The sequence below is a fragment of the Sturnira hondurensis genome, unplaced genomic scaffold (genome assembly GCF_014824575.4).
Source record: "Sturnira hondurensis isolate 20B ecotype Veracruz unplaced genomic scaffold, ASM1482457v3 Scaffold0006496, whole genome shotgun sequence".
Lineage (NCBI taxonomy): Eukaryota > Metazoa > Chordata > Mammalia > Chiroptera > Phyllostomidae > Sturnira > Sturnira hondurensis.
The window spans coordinates 13,160,402-13,179,099 of NW_028079127.1; the positions used below are offsets into that span (position 1 = coordinate 13,160,402).

At 53.0% G+C, this 18,698-nt stretch overlaps 1 protein-coding gene across 1 annotated transcript in view; it reads left to right on the plus strand.

Annotated features, from left to right (window-relative positions):
• DPP6 (dipeptidyl peptidase like 6) overlaps positions 1–18,698 on the plus strand; it is a 190,076-nt gene that overhangs the window by 53,219 nt on the left and 118,159 nt on the right. The window contains exon 5 of the mRNA XM_037049919.1: positions 8,780–8,854. Coding sequence (XP_036905814.1) covers positions 8,780–8,854 — 75 coding nt within the window. The remainder of the gene's footprint in view (positions 1–8,779; positions 8,855–18,698) is intronic.

Sequence of the window (18,698 nt, forward strand, 5' to 3'; positions counted from 1 at the left end):
GCAGACATTCTCAGACGGGCGGGCGGAGTGACTGGCTTGCGTTGGAGATTTGGGACTTCAAAGCCAGGGTGGTCTCTGAGGGCAGTGCCATTCACGCCCATCAGATGAGGCAGCCAAGTTTGTCCACTAACAGAGCTTTGGCCTGTCCTCCACCAAATGGGCCACGACCTCACAGACCTGGTCAGAAGAGTCCACGGGGCTGACCTGTGGGTGACGGTCATACTCCATACGCCCTTTTTATTGCTAATGCCAGTGGTGACAGGAAAGAGGCTGGATGATTCCTTCAAGGTGGATAAGAATGTTGATGCACCGTGGCTGGTGTGGCTCAGTGGATTAAGCACAGGCCTGCGAAGCAAAGGGTCACCAGTTCAATTCCCAGTCAGGGCACAGGCCTGGGTTGTAGGCCAGGTCCCCAGTAGGGGGCATGGGAGAGGCAACCACACATGGATGTTTCTCTCCCTGTCTTTCTCCCTCCCTTCCCTTCTTTCTCTAAAAATAAATCAAAATTCTTTTTTAAAAAATGCATTGTGACTCATCCCAGGAAATTTTTCATAAGTAAATAATCTAAAAAGTACAGGGGGGAAAAAAGCCCCTGAGTCTAAAGAAATAAGATAAATAAAAATAGATGAAATATGAGGTAGTCATTACAATAATGAAGGTGATCTAGTAACATGAAAAATAGTTATGGTGTGCACCAAATGCGCACAGAAGAATACAATGTTGGCCTTGCACTTCAGTGAACGGTTGCCAAGGGCACCCGTGTGTCTGCAGAAGGCTACAAAGTGGACATGGAACCGTGAGCCTCGTCCGTCTCGGTGGGTGGTGAGATTTTGTGTTCTGTTTTCCAGTGTGCTGGTTTTCCGTCACGGCTGTCTGAATGCCGCTGGTTCGATCATTTCAATCACACTTGTAAAATTTCAGCCTCGTGTTTCAGAGAGATTAGGCTTCCTCCCGTGATGAATGGGTCAGAGTTGTGGGTAGTTAGTTTCTGGAATACTTAGAAGGGAAAACCAGTAAATTAGAAAAAAGAGAGAGAGAACCTCTTGTTGTTATGCTCGTGTGAGTTTTCCTCACTTTTTATGTCTGTAGTTGTTTTAATTACTAATCTCCTTGTTTTAATTACTTATCGAAATGACTAAATTAACATTTAAATAAAGTGCTTTTGTTTCTCTGGTGTATGTTCCTGTATGATTTTACATAATCATTACACTGCAGAGTTTGAATTTTTATCTCGGTCTCTAAAAATTAATGAACTCTGCCTGCTCAGAGAGGGACGTAATTACAAGTATGATTAGATGCATTGCAGGCTCCAGGGGAAAAATAATGGGCCCGACTGTGCTGCGAACGGAGGCCAGGATTTGGCCGGGGTATGAACTAGAGACGACTTCCCCCCCTACTTCATCCAGTGTGCTTGACTTTCTCTGCTCAGTTTCACCTCGTTTCCTTCCATTTCATTTAATTTGCATCCTGTGGTCCATGTCTCACAGTGGGAGGGGAAGAAGCCCACCATCCTGGACACATCTGTCCTCGGGGCCAATGTGGGATCAATCGCTCAGGACTGGGGTTCCCCAGGCTCCTCCCTTCTTGGCGGTGGGAACCAACCCAGCCTCCCGCCTCGTGGGCTCTGCCTCTGTTTTCACTCCCAAGTGGACACTCCCGTGCGTCAGACCTGCGCCTGGGACAGGGTCTGGGACAGCAGCAGGCGGCATGGCCTGCAAGCAAGCCCAGCCCAGAACCGGCTGCCTGCGGCACACGAGTCAGCCCCAAAGGGGAAGTCGCTTTGTCTGGGCCCAGAGTCGAGAAGGTGACCCTGGAGCCTCTGTGCCCACGGGGCTGCTCTGGGGCATTTATAAGCTCGAAGCCAGGTTCCTGGCCTCTCCTGGGGAAGACAAACAGGGAGATCTGGGGAAGGCAGGACCTCATTTCCTCGCAGACAGCAACCTTGGCGGGTGGAGAGGGCAGCAGCTGGCTCGTGCCCGCGGTGACTGACCGTGTGCCGACGTCTCGCTGGGCCCACCTCTGAGTTTCCAGGCCCCCAGTCCCGGACCAGAAGGAGGGCAGGAAAAGTCCCGTCTTCTGCAGGAGTATTGTCGCTTTTTGTTACTTTTTTCTCTCCTCCTTCTCTTAGTAAAACAACAGAGAACAAAAGCACCCATACCCACTGTTAGTCTCTTTTTTCTTTTATAGTCTAGTCCGGTTTTCCTTGTTAAGTAGGTGGGTAGAATCTGGTTAGCCTGTGTCTTTTAAACACCCGAATGGTATCAAGTAGCAGCTTATTCTTCCAGGCCCCAAACCCGAGATTCTCAGTAGAATAAAGGAAGTCCAATGTCATTCTTCAGTCACCCCTGCCCCAGACTCTGTCATTTGACATTAAATGAGCGCTTTCCCGCCCAACCCCTCTCAGGAGGCCCTGGGCTGGACCAGGTAGGTGGGTGGGGACGAGAACCAGCAAAACACAGACTTCACTCTTGGCGCGCTTTCCGCCTCCACCTGAAGGTGTCGCTGTTTGAACAAAACATTCTGCAGTGAAGGTACTGCAGGCAAGGCGCGCAAGGTGAGGGAGAGGGGGCGCAGGGATGTCCGGCAGAGAGGAGGGCCAGGGAGGGAGGCCATCTCTGTCCTCTGGATCAGGTGGGACGCGGCATGCCCGGCAGAGTGACCGAGCGGTGGGATGGGTGTTTCACGGGGCGGGGACAGGGAGGCAAGTTGGTGTGTCCCACTGGGTGTAGGTTGTCGTGGAAAAGCCCTGGAAAAGGAACAAGCGGTCACAGACTCGCTGGACAGCCTCCTGTTCACTCTGGAGGACAGGCCTGTGCACTTCAGGAAAACCGCTCTGGACGCCTGTCACGGAGGGGCTGGGGAAGGGAGGGGCCACAGGAAGGAGCCCAGGGGCTGCTTCGGGCCCCAGTGAAGGGAGAGGAGGGTGCCCCGAGGGGAGGCGGTGACAGGGAGGTAGGGAGGGGGAGCGGTTTGGGTCACATCCCGGAAGGAGAACTGAGACCTCCAGTGACGTTCCAGGAGCAGCCGGTGGCGGCGAAGCAATGCGCTGTGTGACTGGGGCGTTGAGCCTTGTTAAGGGAAGAGTGTTGGCCTCAGAGAGCTGAAGTGGGATGGGGGGACTGTGGGGGAAACCGAGGCTGCAGTGAGGAAGAAGGGGCCCCCCCGCACTGTGCCAGCAGCGGGAAGGAAGGGGAGCCGGGAACTGGGTGCAGGCCGTGAGACCAGCACGGTGCAGAGCTCTGCACTCCAACCTCACTTCACCGAGACCCTTAGGAACCCCGTGAGCGGCAGTAGCCTGTTGTTCTTATATTACAAATGCAAAAAGTGTGTGGAGGCTAAATAGCTTTTTCTGTGTCCACTGGTGCCTCGGGGGCAGCTGAGGGCCTGGAGGACGGAACTCGGCTTTGACTAATTCCAAACGAAACTGTGTCTAGATTTGCATGTGGGAGTCAGCTGCGGCCTCGGGCCCCACGGTCGTCCAGACCGCGCAGAGGCCAGCGTTCCACACCCGAGAGGGACATCACAGCGGGCGATGTGCGGTTCACACCTGGGACTCCCACACCACACGGCGCAGGGCTTCTCCCCGACGCCACGGCGTGCTGCCTGCGGCCCCACAATACCGCCTGGAGCTGCCAAACATCAAGTCTGGTCAGCCTACTACACACACACACGTGCACACACACACTGCCGATGCAGCTGAAGTGTGGAATCGTCTGTCCCCACAGTGAGAAAGAACAGGGCTTGCAAAACCGCCCGGAAACGTCCATCACCCTCCGTTCTCTTGTACAACAGCAGCATTTTCAGCCTTTCTCTGGCTGTCACAGCCAGTGCTGGGCGCGGCACCGGGTTGTGTGTGTGTGATCTTTATGTGTGATCTTTAGTGCACTCAGGGCCCAGCACAGACTGGGGCTCCATCCTCAACAGACCAGCCAGGCCCCCAAGATCCTTCCTCACTGCTGACCAGGAGAGGGGAGAGGTCGACCATCCCTTTATTTTCAGCATGAGGTGTCTTCCCATCGAGCTGCACACAGAGTCTCCTTGTAACTCCATCTTTCCAGTGGCTTTATTTCATCATTACTAATCTTGTCCATCTAGTTCTTTTTCTTCTTTGCCAGGATGCTGTTTTCATAAAACGGCCTGTGGATGTCTGTATGCCTTCTCATCTTCATTTTATTTCTCTTACTTGCTATGCTGGGACGTTCTATCATTTTGTATCTCTCTCCCACTGACGCTGCTTTTGCTTCTCTGCATTTCAGTCGTGTGCCTATTTATCTAGTGCCGGCAAATAAGACACCAACCCTTCAGATATGGATGTATCTCCCCAGAAACATGGTTACAATTTTATGTGTATACTTGGCTTGGGAAATGTATCTTTCATTCAAATGGTCTTGGGGAAAATGTTTAGATGCGTGTTTGTGGTTTTCACCTCCATCGTTTGCGCCCGGTGACAGCGGGGACTGACAGCCCATAATTCCACAACCGTGGGGGCATGGGAATGGGGGTGACGAGAAATTTGTGAAACTGGACCCAGGAGGGGCGGTGACAGCTTCTCTAGGAGCCTCGTGCGATTCCCACCTGACAGTCTCACGTGCCGTGGGGGCGCAGTTGGCCCCCCCAGGCATGGGATCTGCGATGATTTCCGAGTGTAGGAAGTTGCACTGTTTGCTGGCTCCTCTCGGTGTTGTCTTTCTTTCAGAACCGTTATTGTAACAACCGAGGGTGCGGTCCTTCGCTTATTCGGCAAGCATTCCTGAGGCCCCGATTACGTGCCGGTCACCGTGGTGCGCTCTGCGTAGAGACCAGATAGAACAAATATACATTCTCTATTTGATCTTCGGTCCCGGCCATGAGAATGGAAGGTGGTCATCACCACCCTCCTGATATACACAACTCTAAATGGGACAAAACTGGGGGGTAAAACAGCGTCTGTACATTGGAAAACAGGCCACTCCTACAGGGGATCCCTGAACAAAGGAGAATGAGTGAGCCCAGCTCATCTCCGAGCTGTCTGCACAGGGAGGAAATCTCAAGTCTCTTCATCTTTGCTGAGTTAAGGAGACACCAGATTTTTTTAAGGGAACAAGTATGGCTACAATTTACGAGGCAGAGTACACACGAGGGGGAAGCTACCTGGGTAAGACTTGAGAAATGGCATAGGGTTCCCTTGAGACTTGGGCGAATTGTTGACCTGTATAGATATAGAGCAACACACCACAGGCAGGAGGAAATAACGTTCTGAGTAAAGACCAAGGTCAGGATCGTCTCCGAGGAAGAATTGCCAGGGCTCATGAATGACCAGGAATCATTTAAGTTTCTTTGAGCCGTGGGACATTAAGTGGAGGCTCTAATTAGCGCTGCAATAATGGCCATTGAAGAGCAGCCTGTAAAACGTCTTTAAAACAAACCTTGAAAGAATCTAATTAATCCACAAGTAATTAACTGCCTGTCATAAAAGTCCAACATTTTCTGAAGGAACACAAAAAGACTGCAAGATTCAGTGAGAGAAAATTCAAAATATCTGGTGTTAGTTTGTGTTTTTTTTTAATTACTATATATATGAAGAAGCTAGGAGTATGTGACCCCAAATGTGGATAAAAATCGGTCAGTAGGAGCAAACCCACAAATCACTGAAATAACAGGATCAGCAAAAAATACATTAAAACTTCTAATATGCATACCATATGTCCCAAATGCTCAATGACATAAAATCACGAGCATATGAAAAAAGAAACTGAAGGTTGTAAAGCACCCAAGTACAATTTCTGGAGATAAAAAATAAAATATAAAAATTTTAAATTCAAGACTAACAGCAGATTCGATACCACAGGGTGGGGAAACNTGTGTTTTTTTTAATTACTATATATATGAAGAAGCTAGGAGTATGTGACCCCTAATGTGGATAAAAATCGGTCAGTAGGAGCAAACCCACAAATCACTGAAATAACAGGATCAGCAAAAAATACATTAAAACTTCTAATATGCATACCATATGTCCCAAATGCTCAATGACATAAAATCACGAGCATATGAAAAAAGAAACTGAAGGTTGTAAAGCACCCAAGTACAATTTCTGGAGATAAAAAATAAAATATAAAAATTTTAAATTCAAGACTAACAGCAGATTCGATACCACAGGGTGGAGAAACCTTTCATTACTAGCAGTATAAACTATCCAAAATAAAAACACAGAGAGAAAAAAATACTTAAAAAATCGTGAAGCCAGCCTCCGTGACTTGGTGGACAATATAAAGCATATTAATATACTTCTTGTTAAAGTCCCAGAAAGAGGGGAGAGAAAAGACAAGACAAACATTTGAAGAAATAACAACTGGATTTTTACCAACTTTGATACAAGAACACAAAGCCCAGCCATAACAGGGGGGAAAAGACCCACACTGAAGTATGTTGCAATCGAGTTTTGGAAGACAGTGAAAAATACTGAGCTGCAGCCACGGGGAAAGGACCTGTCATCTGCAGGAGGGCAAACAGACCGGTGACAGCAAACTGTTCACCAGACACCGCCATCCAGAAGACAGTGGGGGACCTGTTTCAGACACTGGGAGAAAAAACAAAGCTGAATTCTATATGCATCGAAAATATCAGTTTAAAAAAAAGATGTATTTATTGTGGAGAGAAAGGACAGGAGGGAGAAACAGAAGGAGAGAAACCTTAATGTGGGAGAGAAACATTGGCCGGTGGCCTCTCACGCGCGCCCAACCCACTGAGCCACGCACGGTAAAGATGAAATAAAGAACTTGAAAATCTGAGAGAATTCACTGGCTGCTCAGTCCATCCGCAACCCCATCCTTAGCCGTCTATCCTATAAAAAGCCCACGCACACACAGTCAGGAGACGTGGGTGAGGATCTTAACTGCAACATTGTGTGGAAACAATGTTCCACTCCACTGCGCAGTGGAAACACCCCTCACCGTCCGCCCTCATTACCGACGGCTTCTGCGTCTGCTAATTCGCCCATGCGCCACAATGTATCTGTGCCCTCACACGGACACTCCTGGTGCCTTTGCAGTCACTCCCCGCCCTGTGCAGAGTGACAAAAAAAAATGTGACTTGTCCACTGCTCTCTGCTTTCAGCGCGCCTACTGTAATCAAGCCTTCTTTCTGTGATCTACAGGGTTTTCCACACCTTTGGTTTTTGTAGGTGATTAGGCTGATCAGAATGCACCCTTGCCCCTGTAAATAATTCTCAGTGTTGTCTTATGTTTCCGAAGTGTACGAAGGCTGCGCTGTGCCTTACAGACAAGACACGTGTGTTACATGAGCCTCACGTAGGCACGAGTGTTCGTGCCGTTCACCATGAGTTCACGTTCATGAACCCACAACATATATGTTCCGTGAGACGTCTTTAAACAGAAGCACACCCAAGACGAGGTCATGTGTGGGTTGCCTGACAACAATACTGTGACCAGAGGCTCGCAGGAACCTAGCCTCGAATTTGCCTTAGGGGCCGCTTCGACTCACTCAGTGTTTTGGGAGATGTTGTCGATCACAACTGTTGTGAGTAACAGGAAGTGTAACCACCCTTTAGCACGGACCAAGGGAATAAATTCAGACGTAGCCACGCTACAGAGCACAGTGCAATGTTGAAAGGTCTCTAATTCAAGCTACCACGGCTGCTTTAAAGCTGCCCCTCCGAGTTATCGTCGCGTGAGAAAGAAAACTACAGCGAGATGTGGAATCGATGTCACTGTCAGCTGTGGTCACGCTGCCGTGTGTTTGCTGGTGGCTGTACGCTCGGGTCTTGAGCGACGCACACTAGACAGAGCGGAGAGCTCTTTCAACTGGGTGTAGGGAGGTCTGCGCGGTGGGGTCAGCACAGCAGGTGGGGGGTAAAGACGAAGGGGAACAACGTGTTCAATCAGCTGACTTGTGTGGCATCACCCACACATGATGGAAAAACTGGCAGTCCTCTGCACACTGACCTGTGGGGTCCGTGCCCACCGTGATGAAGAAGCCAATCGCCACGGAGTGGGCAGACTGTGAGTCAGTTTCAGGGAGAGATTTGCTTACTTTAACCTTCAAACTATGAGGATGAGCGAAGGAAAGTGTGTTTATATATATAGAGAGAGAGAGATTAGGAGTCTTGTGAGCAAACATTATCTGTTTTTGTCTTGACTTCTAATTGACTTATTTCAATAGCTCCAGCCAGGATTGTTTTTTGCTGAAATTTGAAAAAGAAATACAGATAAAATGGGAAGCATTGAGTTCCCGGGTCCGAGGCAGTTAGCAAAGGGTCACAGCCCCTTTTGACGGCTGTTAGGAAGTTGGCTGCCTGCTCGTTTGTTAGCAAGGTTTGGAGATGGCACCGGCCAGCGGGGTGTCCCTGCAGGACCCTGAGTTTCAGTCTCCGTGGTACAGTGAAGCTCTNGGAGAGATTTGCTTACTTTAACCTTCAAACTATGAGAATGAGCGAAGGAAAGTGTGTTTATATATAGAGAGAGAGAGAGATTAGGAGTCTTGTGAGCAAACATTATCTGTTTTTGTCTTTACTTCTAATTGACTTATTTCAATAGCTCCAGCCAGGATTGTTTTTTGCTGAAATTTGAAAAAGAAATACAAATAAAATGGGAAGCATTGAGTTCCCGGGTCCGAGGCAGTTAGCAAAGGGTCACAGCCCCTTTTGACGGCTGTTAGGAAGTTGGCTGCCTGCTCGTTTGTTAGCAAGGTTTGGAGATGGCACCGGCCAGCGGGGTGTCCCTGCAGGACCCTGAGTTTCAGTCTCCGTGGTACAGTGAAGCTCTCTGCTCTTTTTTCCTTCTAGGAGTCCTTGAGAGCCATCAGATACGAAATATCTCCGGATAAAGAATACGCACTTTTCTCCTACAACGTGGAACCCGTGAGTACGACACCTTTCTGTCCAGGAAAAAAAAAAAAAACTGTTTCTCTATGCTGATACCTGATTAAGTATTTTCCCTCGAATCTTTATGCTCGGTAATCTTTGGGTCCGGAAATAGTAGGTCCTGGAATCATCTCTTTTTATGCCACACTGCCACCTAGGGGAGGGGAAAAGTATAAAAATTCCTTTGACGAAAAAAAAAAATAGCCTTCCTTTTAGGGTCCTTTTTATAGGATTTTCTCAGCGAGATAGTGAGGAGGTATAGTTTTGTAGAGATTGATCTTAACCTGTTTTGTAGGGTGATTGGGTTTTGGTGTTTTTTTTAATTTTCTCAATCACATCATAAATTATGTCCCAAGAACAAAAAAGCCACTGGCAGCTTCTCCTGAAACCAAATTAAGATGCTCACTGTCTCCTCGTCATCCCCATCTCCTGGAGAAGAGGTGAAGCGTCACTTTCGTTCTATAAATCCCTGTCTGGGGCACGTCACATCCGAGTCTTCCATAAAATGTCACCAACGGTTTCCATCAACTCTCATTCTGGGCTTTAACGGCCGCCTACAACTGGGTCTTTCTTCCTAATTTTTTTTTTCTCTCAACTGGCTCCTATTTTTAAATTAACTTTGGCTCTCTCACTTTAAATGAGCCAGAAGGTAAAACTTATTTGCCTCCGCGAAGCAGACGTTTAGCGTATAAGAGATTAGCGACTTTGGAAATGTGCCTTGGTGGAACTTTATTTTCTGGCAAACAGCTCATTGACTTTCACGGCCATTAGCCGTCCCCCGAGACCATTCTGATCAGAGCCCCACCGCGGTGTCTCCGAGACAGGCAGGCGCCTGCCCTGTGATCTGGTCTGCGCACCCTGGGCGGGTCAGGGAGTGGGGTCCCAGGCCCCCGGATGGGCCAGCTTCAGCTCCATCCCGTTGGGGAATCCGGAGGGTTTGTGGGCATGGAGATGCAAGTTCAATTCCAGTATTTTTAGAACTTCTTCTACAAGCGTTTGACATCTGGATTCTTTAATGGAGTTGTCAATTTCACTCTTCTTCAATGTAAATCTTTTCTCTAGCGTTAGTTTTCCATTGTCTGGGGGGTTGTTTTTGTTAATATCCGTTATGTAAAGGTTTTCATTTCCCCATCCAAATTCTTTGGGATGACTGTTCATCTCAGTCTGATTGTGGGAAGTTAGGGGACTTGATAGTCTAAAGGGTGTCCAAACTTTGGGCGTCTCTGGTCCACACTGGGAGAAGAAGGGCTGTCTTGGGTCACACATTCAGTAGACAAACACTAACGAAAACTGATGAGCAAAAAAAAAAAAGGTTTTAGGTAAATTTACGATTTTATGTGGGGCCGCATTCATAGCCATCCTGGGCCACATGCAGCCCGCGGGCCTCAGGTTGGACACCCGAAGGTCGCCTGTAGCCTTGGGGTTCTAAGTGGCCTAGCCCAGCCCCTACTGTCCCCTCTCTGAGCTTCAGGTCCAGGGGCCTGGTGTGCAGGGATCGGGGAATGTTTGAGCCCCTTTGACACCCTGGGAAACCACCCGAGAGGTAACGTCACTCAGCAGATGTGTGCAGGCCTGTCACGGGGATGTGACAATGCATGTGTTCTCGATTGCTCAGGGGACACGGCCACCCCCTGAGTGGGTCATCTCAGCGGGGGGCATCCCAGCCACGGCATGAACTACCGTGTTAGGCACCAGACATGCTGCTCCTTGAAGCCTTGCAGACGAGGTGGTGCATCTGTGCCCCGAAGTCCAGAAGATTCTAATCTGTGATCCTGGGGGCTGGGTGTGGTAGAATTCTCCTCCAGCCTTCCTTCTCTTTCCCAGTGTTTTTTGAGCAAGAGTCCCCTGGGATCTCGTTGCAACTGATAACTATTTGGCGAAAGAATATTTTGCTCAATATGCACCTTCACCACGTAGAACAGGGACCTTTTCACTGGATGGCCTTCGGAGCCAGATCAGGCTCAGCTTGTCCCATTCGGGGAACACGGGAGAAATTTGAGTTTTTCACATGCCAACCACAAGATGGTTCAAGTGTTGCCCATGAGGGCTGTGTGGAAAATCTGTAGCGACAGATATTTTAACCTGAATCGAGAAGTAGTAGCCAATCATAGGTTTCAAGTCCTGAGCCGCAGATGGCTGTCCAAGCTGGAGTCCTGTTCTTCTGGGGGGAAAACAGAGCAGAAAAACCTCGGGATTCTGCAGGCAAACTTGGGGTTAATGGCAACGAAAACTTCCTTAACTGGATAAACTAAAACGCAGGTATTTCCAGAAAAAGGGGGCGGGTCTCCGGGGAGGCGTCTTGGTCTGGGACCGGGATGGCCCAGGACTTCCCAAACCTGTCTCTAGCATCAGGAGAAGTACCTCTGGGTGTCCAAAAAATAAAAAAAGCAGCTGTGTATTTATGTAAACTTGAGGACTCTAGTCAAAGTCCAATGTTTTTGACTGCAGGGTTTTTTTAAAGCTTTTTATATTCTCCTGAGGGTTATCCAGTACTTCCAAATGGGTATCACTACAGGTGATTTCTATCCAATTGTAAAAACAAAAACAGCGTTTTCCCCTGGGATCCTTATCACCATCGTATTCACTCATTTCAAAGGCAGCTAGGACAGCTTGTTTATATACACTCACTCCACTTTTCATTAAAAAGACGATCATTAAAAAAAAATACTTTTCGGCTAAGTCACAGTCCAATTCCCAACCCTCTCTCGTTTAATCAAATAAATGTTTCCTGCACAATAAGATCTCAGTGTACGAGGTTACAGCTCCAGGAAAGAAATCTGAATATCACAGATGGCCTCAGGAGTCCAGGAGCATCCTCCCCGCCACCCTGGCTCTCCCTGCTCCGTGCTCCCCGCCCCCCAGGAGTGGAAGAGCCTCGTGCCCGTGCTCCCCGGCACCCCCCGATTGGAGCGGCCCGCCGGCTCTCCTGAGCTGCGTTAGGGGCCGTGCGTATGGTCCGAGCTGCTGCGGGGACTGAGTGTGACGTTGCCAGGGGTCTCACTGGGCACCTGGCAGACAGCAAGGGCTCCAGGAACTTTGTCCTTTTTTTCTCCCGTGTCCCTCCCTGGGGCCTGGACACAGGGCTCACCCCCAGGAAGATGCCCAGCTCACTCTGGTCCCCAGGGGTGTTTGTTGCCCGCATTCTTTCATTCGTGAAAACGTCAGGCACCGATCTGTGCGACCCAGCTACGCCCCCTTCCCGCCTCAAGCACGCAGTGTCTGCCAAGAGGCGAGCAGGAACTTGGCCCCTTCAGCCCCGTGCACACCCTTCAGCTGCCGGGCACTAGGAACCCTTGCTCCTCTGCCCACGCAGGTCAGGGACCCCCTGGGCGCCCACAGGGGCCTACACCCCACAGGACTGTCAGATCCCCAAAGGCAGCCTCGTATCCTGGCTGTCCCAGCAGGTCCTCCACTGACACGGGCCCAGTTCGCCAAGGCCAGGCCGCCCCTCCACTGCCCTCGGCCACTGGAGTGTGTCCCTGCCGCGAGCACTGCTGGGGACAGAACGTCTGCCCCGCCGTGTCCGGGAAGCCCTTCGCCACGAGGAGCCGCGATAGCTCCCCCGACTCGCATTGCTGCAGTGACACGCTCTCGTGTTAAGCTGAGCGTGTAAGAGGCATGTTCTGCTACATAATCCTCCAGAGCCTTTTGTGCTAAGGAGGCGGTGGGCGCCAGAGACGCGCAAGAACGCCCCTGGGCGATGCACTCGGCTCGGGCCGCGCGCGGAGGGGCCGGCTGGCTGGACGGCCGTCGCGGTGCCCTCAGCCCGTCTTAATCCTCCTTGGCTTCAGCGTGGAGGCAGATTATACATGGCGCGATGAAAAATTAAATTTTCCTTTGTCGGAAAGGGGAAATCCCCCATGTATAGCTCTTTTTTTGTTTGGTGCAGAGTTCTCCAGGTTGTAAGACCTGCCGCCTAGGCTCATGGAGACATCACAAATCACCCCAGAAAATCGCTTCCTGTCGCCCCCTCGTAATCAGGGCTCCCCCCAGCCCTGCCCCCCCCCACCAGCAACTGCAGATCTATTTCCGGTCTCCATAGTGTGGCCTTTTCTAGAAGGCCGTGGAGATGGCAAGAAGCAGTGGGCGGCCTTCTGAAAGGAGTTTTAGAAAGAGTATTTTTTTAAGTGCAGATGTGGAGGAAACCTTAGGCTTCTTTGGGACGTGATCGTTTTCCCTGTGAGTGCGTTTAGGGTGCTTTGGCTGCAAAAACTTCACTGCGTGTTGCCACGTCTCCCGTGACTCATGCAGGTGGAGTCCAGACNTAATCCTCCTTGGCTTCAGCGTGGAGGCAGATTATACATGGCACGATGAAAAATTAAATTTTCCTTTGTCGGAAAGGGGAAATCCCCCATGTATAGCTCTTTTTTTGTTTGGTGTAGAGTTCTCCAGGTTGTAAGACCTGCCGCCTAGGCTCATGGAGACATCACCACAAATCACCCCAGAAAATCGCTTCCTGTCGCCCCCTCGTAATCAGGGCTCCCCCCAGCCCTGCCCCCCCCCCCAGCAGCAACTGCAGATCTATTTCCGGTCTCCATAGTGTGGCCTTTTCTAGAAGGCCGTGGAGATGGCAAGAAGCAGTGGGCGGCCTTCTGAAAGGAGTTTTAGAAAGAGTATTTTTTTAAGTGCAGATGTGGAGGAAACCTTAGGCTTCTTTGGGACGTGATCGTTTTCCCTGTGAGTGCGTTTAGGGTGCTTTGGCTGCAAAAACTTCACTGCGTGTTGCCACGTCTCCCGTGACTCATGCAGGTGGAGTCCAGACCCCACCCACCTCTGCGCCCCGGTTTCCCATCCAGCCCCTGGGCCTCCCTCTCCCTGCTTGGTGGGGGTCGGGGGGTCCCAGGAGCCAGGACCTGGCAAGGATCGCCCGTTTGCACGGCCTCCCCTGCTCCGTGCAGGGAACTGGCCAAGGCTGGGAGCGGATGCCCGGGGGGAGGGTTGCAAACAGCATCCAACGTTGCTAACATGCACACACACACACACACACACACACCCCCGGCAGCTGTCCTCCGCTGGAATACGGGGGGCGGGGTCGGGCTCTGGTCCTTCATTTTCCTTCAGCCGCATCTGCTCCAGAGAGGATAATGGGGAGCAGCTGCGGGCAGAGCTGAGGTCAGGGGCACTCTGAGCAGCCTCTGCCTCTGTGGCGGCCCAGGCTGCGGTTCGGTGCATCAGGCTCAGTCAAGGTCACCTCTCTGTCCCCGAGGACGCGGGGGTGGGGCTGGGGGGGTCTGTCACTGGTTAGAATGGCTCCGGAAGGTGTGGCAGGGGCTTGTGGTCGGTGTTTCAGCTCCGAACCGCAGGAAGGCCCTGCCTCTCCTGGGTCCCAGCGCCATCCCTCCGAGGGCAGGTGACGTCGGGCAGGGGTGCTTTCCTGGGGCTCCCCACACACCCACCCCCGGGCCCCCAGAGCCCCCGGTGGACCTCTGTTCCGATTAACACATGGAATTCCAGCAAGAAGCCATCCTACCCCGGGTCTGGTCCGTCCTCGAAACCTCTCCCGCCTCGCTTGTTAGCACACGGCTCGTTCAAGGGCCTCTTCCATCACGGTGTCCTCCGCCGTCCACCTCGGATGCTGGGCCTGTAAATCCCACTCAGCTCCGTGAGACACACGCTTTCCCCCTGAAACGAAGTCCCAGCAGCGGCCTCGCCGCATCAATAATGTGCACGTTTCCAGAAACGAGAGGTTTTATGAATGACGTGAAAGTGTGAATCGTAATTTTTAAGAATCGCAGGCACTTGCTCTCCGTGTCTACGACAGCTCGTGATGGCCTCGTGTTTACTGTTGTGTGGACCCAACAGACGCACAGACGCTTTCTCCGCTCGTGAGCCAGGGGCTCGTTAAACCGTGACAGATTCGCCGAGGCTCACGAAGCCTTTTATTGGCAGAAAACGGAATCCAGGTGTAGCCACTGCCCGCATGAATCACTTTGCCCAGGTCGGTCTCCTAACCCATCCCCTGCGCGCATTTGTCCGTGAGTGCGCTGGCTCCTTCTGTCCGTGTTTGGTTCTCGCTGACCGGTGCGGGGCTGGGTGGGGCGTAGGTGCCGGTGCTGCGTCGTGGGGAAAACCCCTAAGAACTCTGATAGTCCCGGCCGCCCCTCAGTTTGTCATCCGAGTGCGTGTTACACGCAGGGGTCTCCTGACGCTCCTGGTCCCCACCTCTCCCCACACGCATGTCCACTGGCTGTGGTTCACAGAATCAAGCATTTGGGGAATGTGGGCAGGTGGGTGGGACCCTGGGCAGACAGCGTCCCTGGGGACAGTCTTTCCTGTCACGTCATTGCCCAGTTCCGCTGACACAGAGTTCTTTCCTCGGGGGGCCCCTCTCTCCCGAGGCTGGAAGGTTCTGATTGGTGCAAAGTCCTTCTTTAGACCAATTCAAGTCTACTTTTTAAATTACTGATTTGAGAGAGAAAGAGAGAGAGGAGGAAACATCAATTTGTTCTGCTTAGTGATGCATTCATTGGTTGATTCTTGCTCGTGCCCTGACTGTGGGGTCGAACCCGTAACCCGGGGGCATCGGGATGGCGCTCTGACTAACTGAGGAGCCGGGCCAGGGCCAAGCCTCCTCTCTCAGATGTCCTGTCTGCCGACTCTTCTTCCTCCTTTGATACAACGGTGGCCCATGGGACGTCCCACCGCGACGAGAATGCTCTGTGTCTGTGTGTCCAAGGCAGTGGCGAGGAGCACTTGCAATGTGGCTGGGAAACTCAGTCTACGGTTTTATTTTACCGGGTGTGCCTTAAATCTAAATAGCCGTGCACAGCTGGTCAGAAGGTCCAGCTTCAGAGCGACGCTGAGGGACATTGCAGGTGTCATTCGGTGGCCTGCAGGTGGCTCTCGCACATGCTGAGTCTGTCCTTTGCCGGGAGGAGCAAGCTTTCTCGGAACAAAGGTGAGGACCCCCCCCGCCCCCCGCGCACCCCCCCCCCAAGCTCGGCCACCCTGGTTCACCTTGTCTAGAGTCTGGATTAATGATGCGATTCGATTCGTGGTAAACAAATAGGCAGGTAATTAGTGAACAAAGGGGTTTTCATTCTTCACACAATGAGTGCCCTCCCCGATCACTTTGTCTTCTTATGTAAACAGGGATTTCTGGTCCCTCGTCCAAGGGTGGGGAGGGAGCGTGCAAAGGCAAAGGTCAGAATCAAAGGGGGTCGTGTTTTCTTAAGCGTCGCCCCCAAACATTTCGCTCTCAGGGGCCGTCAGCTCAGTAAAGCAGGACGTGCAACGCAATGCCTCCCACCGTGCAGGGACAGCTGGGGTGTCTCGTTTGGCAAAAACCGTCCGCGTCCAGGGGCACAGCGAGATTCCGGCGGGAAGGGAGGGGCCCAGCCTGGCACAGGGGCCGCTGCGTCCCAACCAGGCAGGCGCCGAGCTTCACTCGAACCAAAGGGCCCTCTCAGCCAGTGCGTGTCTGTCGACCACCAGCCAAATCAGATGTTGGGGCAGCAGCTGCCCCCCACTGTGGAGCATCTTGGCACTGGTCAGCCTCGTGGCGACAGGCCAGAGGAGCCGGGGCCCCAACGGCTGAGGCCACGCAGACGGGGAGTAGAAGCGCTGACGCAGGGGCAGGAGGGGCAGCCACAGCCGCCCCCCCGGTGTGAGTTCAGCACCACGCATGCCCGGGGCGGGTCTTCAAATTTCAGAAAGGTTTTTGGTTGAAACGGAGAGGAGCCGTTGTGAGAGATTAGGGTTAAGACTAAGGGTGGGATCGTGGGTACCGGCAAAACGGTGCCTCTGAGGACAGAGATGACTTCGGTGCCAGTGATGGTGGTGATGGTGATGAAGACGAGAAGAGGAAGGGGCAGAGAAGGAGAAAGAAGACGAGGAGGGAGGAGGAGGGGGCAGAAGCTGGAGGGAGGAGGGGGAGGGAGGAGCAGGAGGGTGAGAGGAAGAAGAAGGAGGAGGAGGAGGAGGAGGCCATGACTAGGACAGTGGTGGCGACCCCACTGACCGCAGTGGTGCCAGTGGGGAAGATAGTGGCCACGGGGATGACGACAACATCGCGGGGATGATGGTGACGTCACAGGAGGTGCCATCATCATTTCTCAGGGCCTCTCTTCGGGGGGAAAAGCGTCTGAGATAAAGAAAAGTCTGGAAGGAGCCGGGAACAGGGCCTCCAGGGAGCGTGTGCCCCGCTGCATGCTGGGAGCCGACCCCCGAGATGAAGGGCTCGCCGCCCCCCGGGCAGCCCCACCTACTAAACAGAAATGGCCCAGGCCCAGTCTGGCAGATGGGATCACAGCAGCCAGACCCGTCGCCCGCTGCAGGCTCCGAGGCTGGACGGCCAGAGATGGACAGATTCCAGAGGCCTGAGGGGGCCTGGGGGCCTGGGTTCGAGGACTCCTGGATCTGTGCTGAGTCGAGGTTGGCCCTCAGGGCGGGGGATGAGAAGGAGAGTGCCCAACCCTGGTCTATGCTCTTTGCTGGAGAAGGAGGCCCCGACGACGCACAGGAGGGGCCGGTCACATGCGGAGGAAGAGGTGGACAGAGGTCACCCCGCCCTCTGGAGGTGCCTGGCGCCCTGGCCCCAGACGGACTCTCTGCCCCCAGGACAGAACCTGCTCCCAGCACCCCACCTGCTGGGCCCCGGGGACGGCTCGGCGGGGGGCTCGCACCAGATGGCCAGGACAGGGGGACCGGAGGGACGCTGGTCCTGTTGCAAACGCCGCTTGTCAGGACAGGGAGGGGAGGAGGAGAAGAAAAGGATGGGGTTTGGAACATGTTACCAAAAATAACACGGAGAAAAAACAGACCATCGGCCCCTTGGATTCACTTCAGATCCCTCCCGGCGCCATTCGCTCCTCCGAGGTCGCCGGCGAAGCCCAGAGTACGTGCCAGCCAAGCACTTTCTCACCAGCCGCGAGCACAGCCCACGGAGTCCTCGCTCCCACAGGTCTTTCTTTCTGCTGGGAAGAGACGGTCGGAAAGTAAACATTGTGTCGGGGGAGAATAAGGGAGGTAGACGGCAGGGCACAAAAGTGGAGCTCCCCGAGGCAGGGGGACCGGTCCCCTGGGGGCAGGGGGGCAGCAGGACGTGGTGGGGGCCAGCGATCTGGGGATGGGCCCCTGGGGGCGGTGCCCACGCTGCAGGGGAGTGGGGCAGGCCAGTGTGGCCCCAGGACACAGGTTCCAGACGGAGCACCCAGAGTGACCTCTGCACGCTTCACCTTTATAAACACACGTGACGTACATGACCATCTCCCCAGCTGACCTTCGCCCCACGAACCACCCAAGACACAGCTTCCCCAAGTGGACAGGACAGCTGGGACCACTCCCACTCTGGGCAGGGTGTGGCTGGCTCCGGCATCCGTCCTCGCCTTGGACAAGCTGGCCACAGGGACTGAAATAAGGGGGCACCGGTCTCCCGCTGACGGTCGTGATTTCGGCCCTAGAGTGAACGGCACGCTGGGTGGAGTCGGGGCCTGGAATCAGTTGCTTGAACCATGAGCTTTGGGGCCTTGTCATTAGTCTCGTGAGGTCATCGACAGCGGGGAGTGATGCACGAGACCGGGGCACCTGGCCAGTGTGACAGGCACCGCGGATGAACCGCCAGTCCTCGCCGGGGGCTGCGTTCACAGTAGCGTGGATGTCATTCACCGCACTCCATGAGGACCCGGCGTTGATAGCCCCGGTCCAGCCAGACGCCGGGCGCCGTCTCGGCGAATGATGGTGTGTTGTGCATTGTTAGCGATTCCTGGTGCCTGCCGCTCCACTCCCCGGATCCCGGGGGCTTTTCCATGAATCGTTGGAAAAAGCAGATACTGCCCTGGCGGGTGCGGCTCAATGGATTGAGCGTCAGCCTGTGAAGCAAAGAGTCGCTGGTTCGATTCCC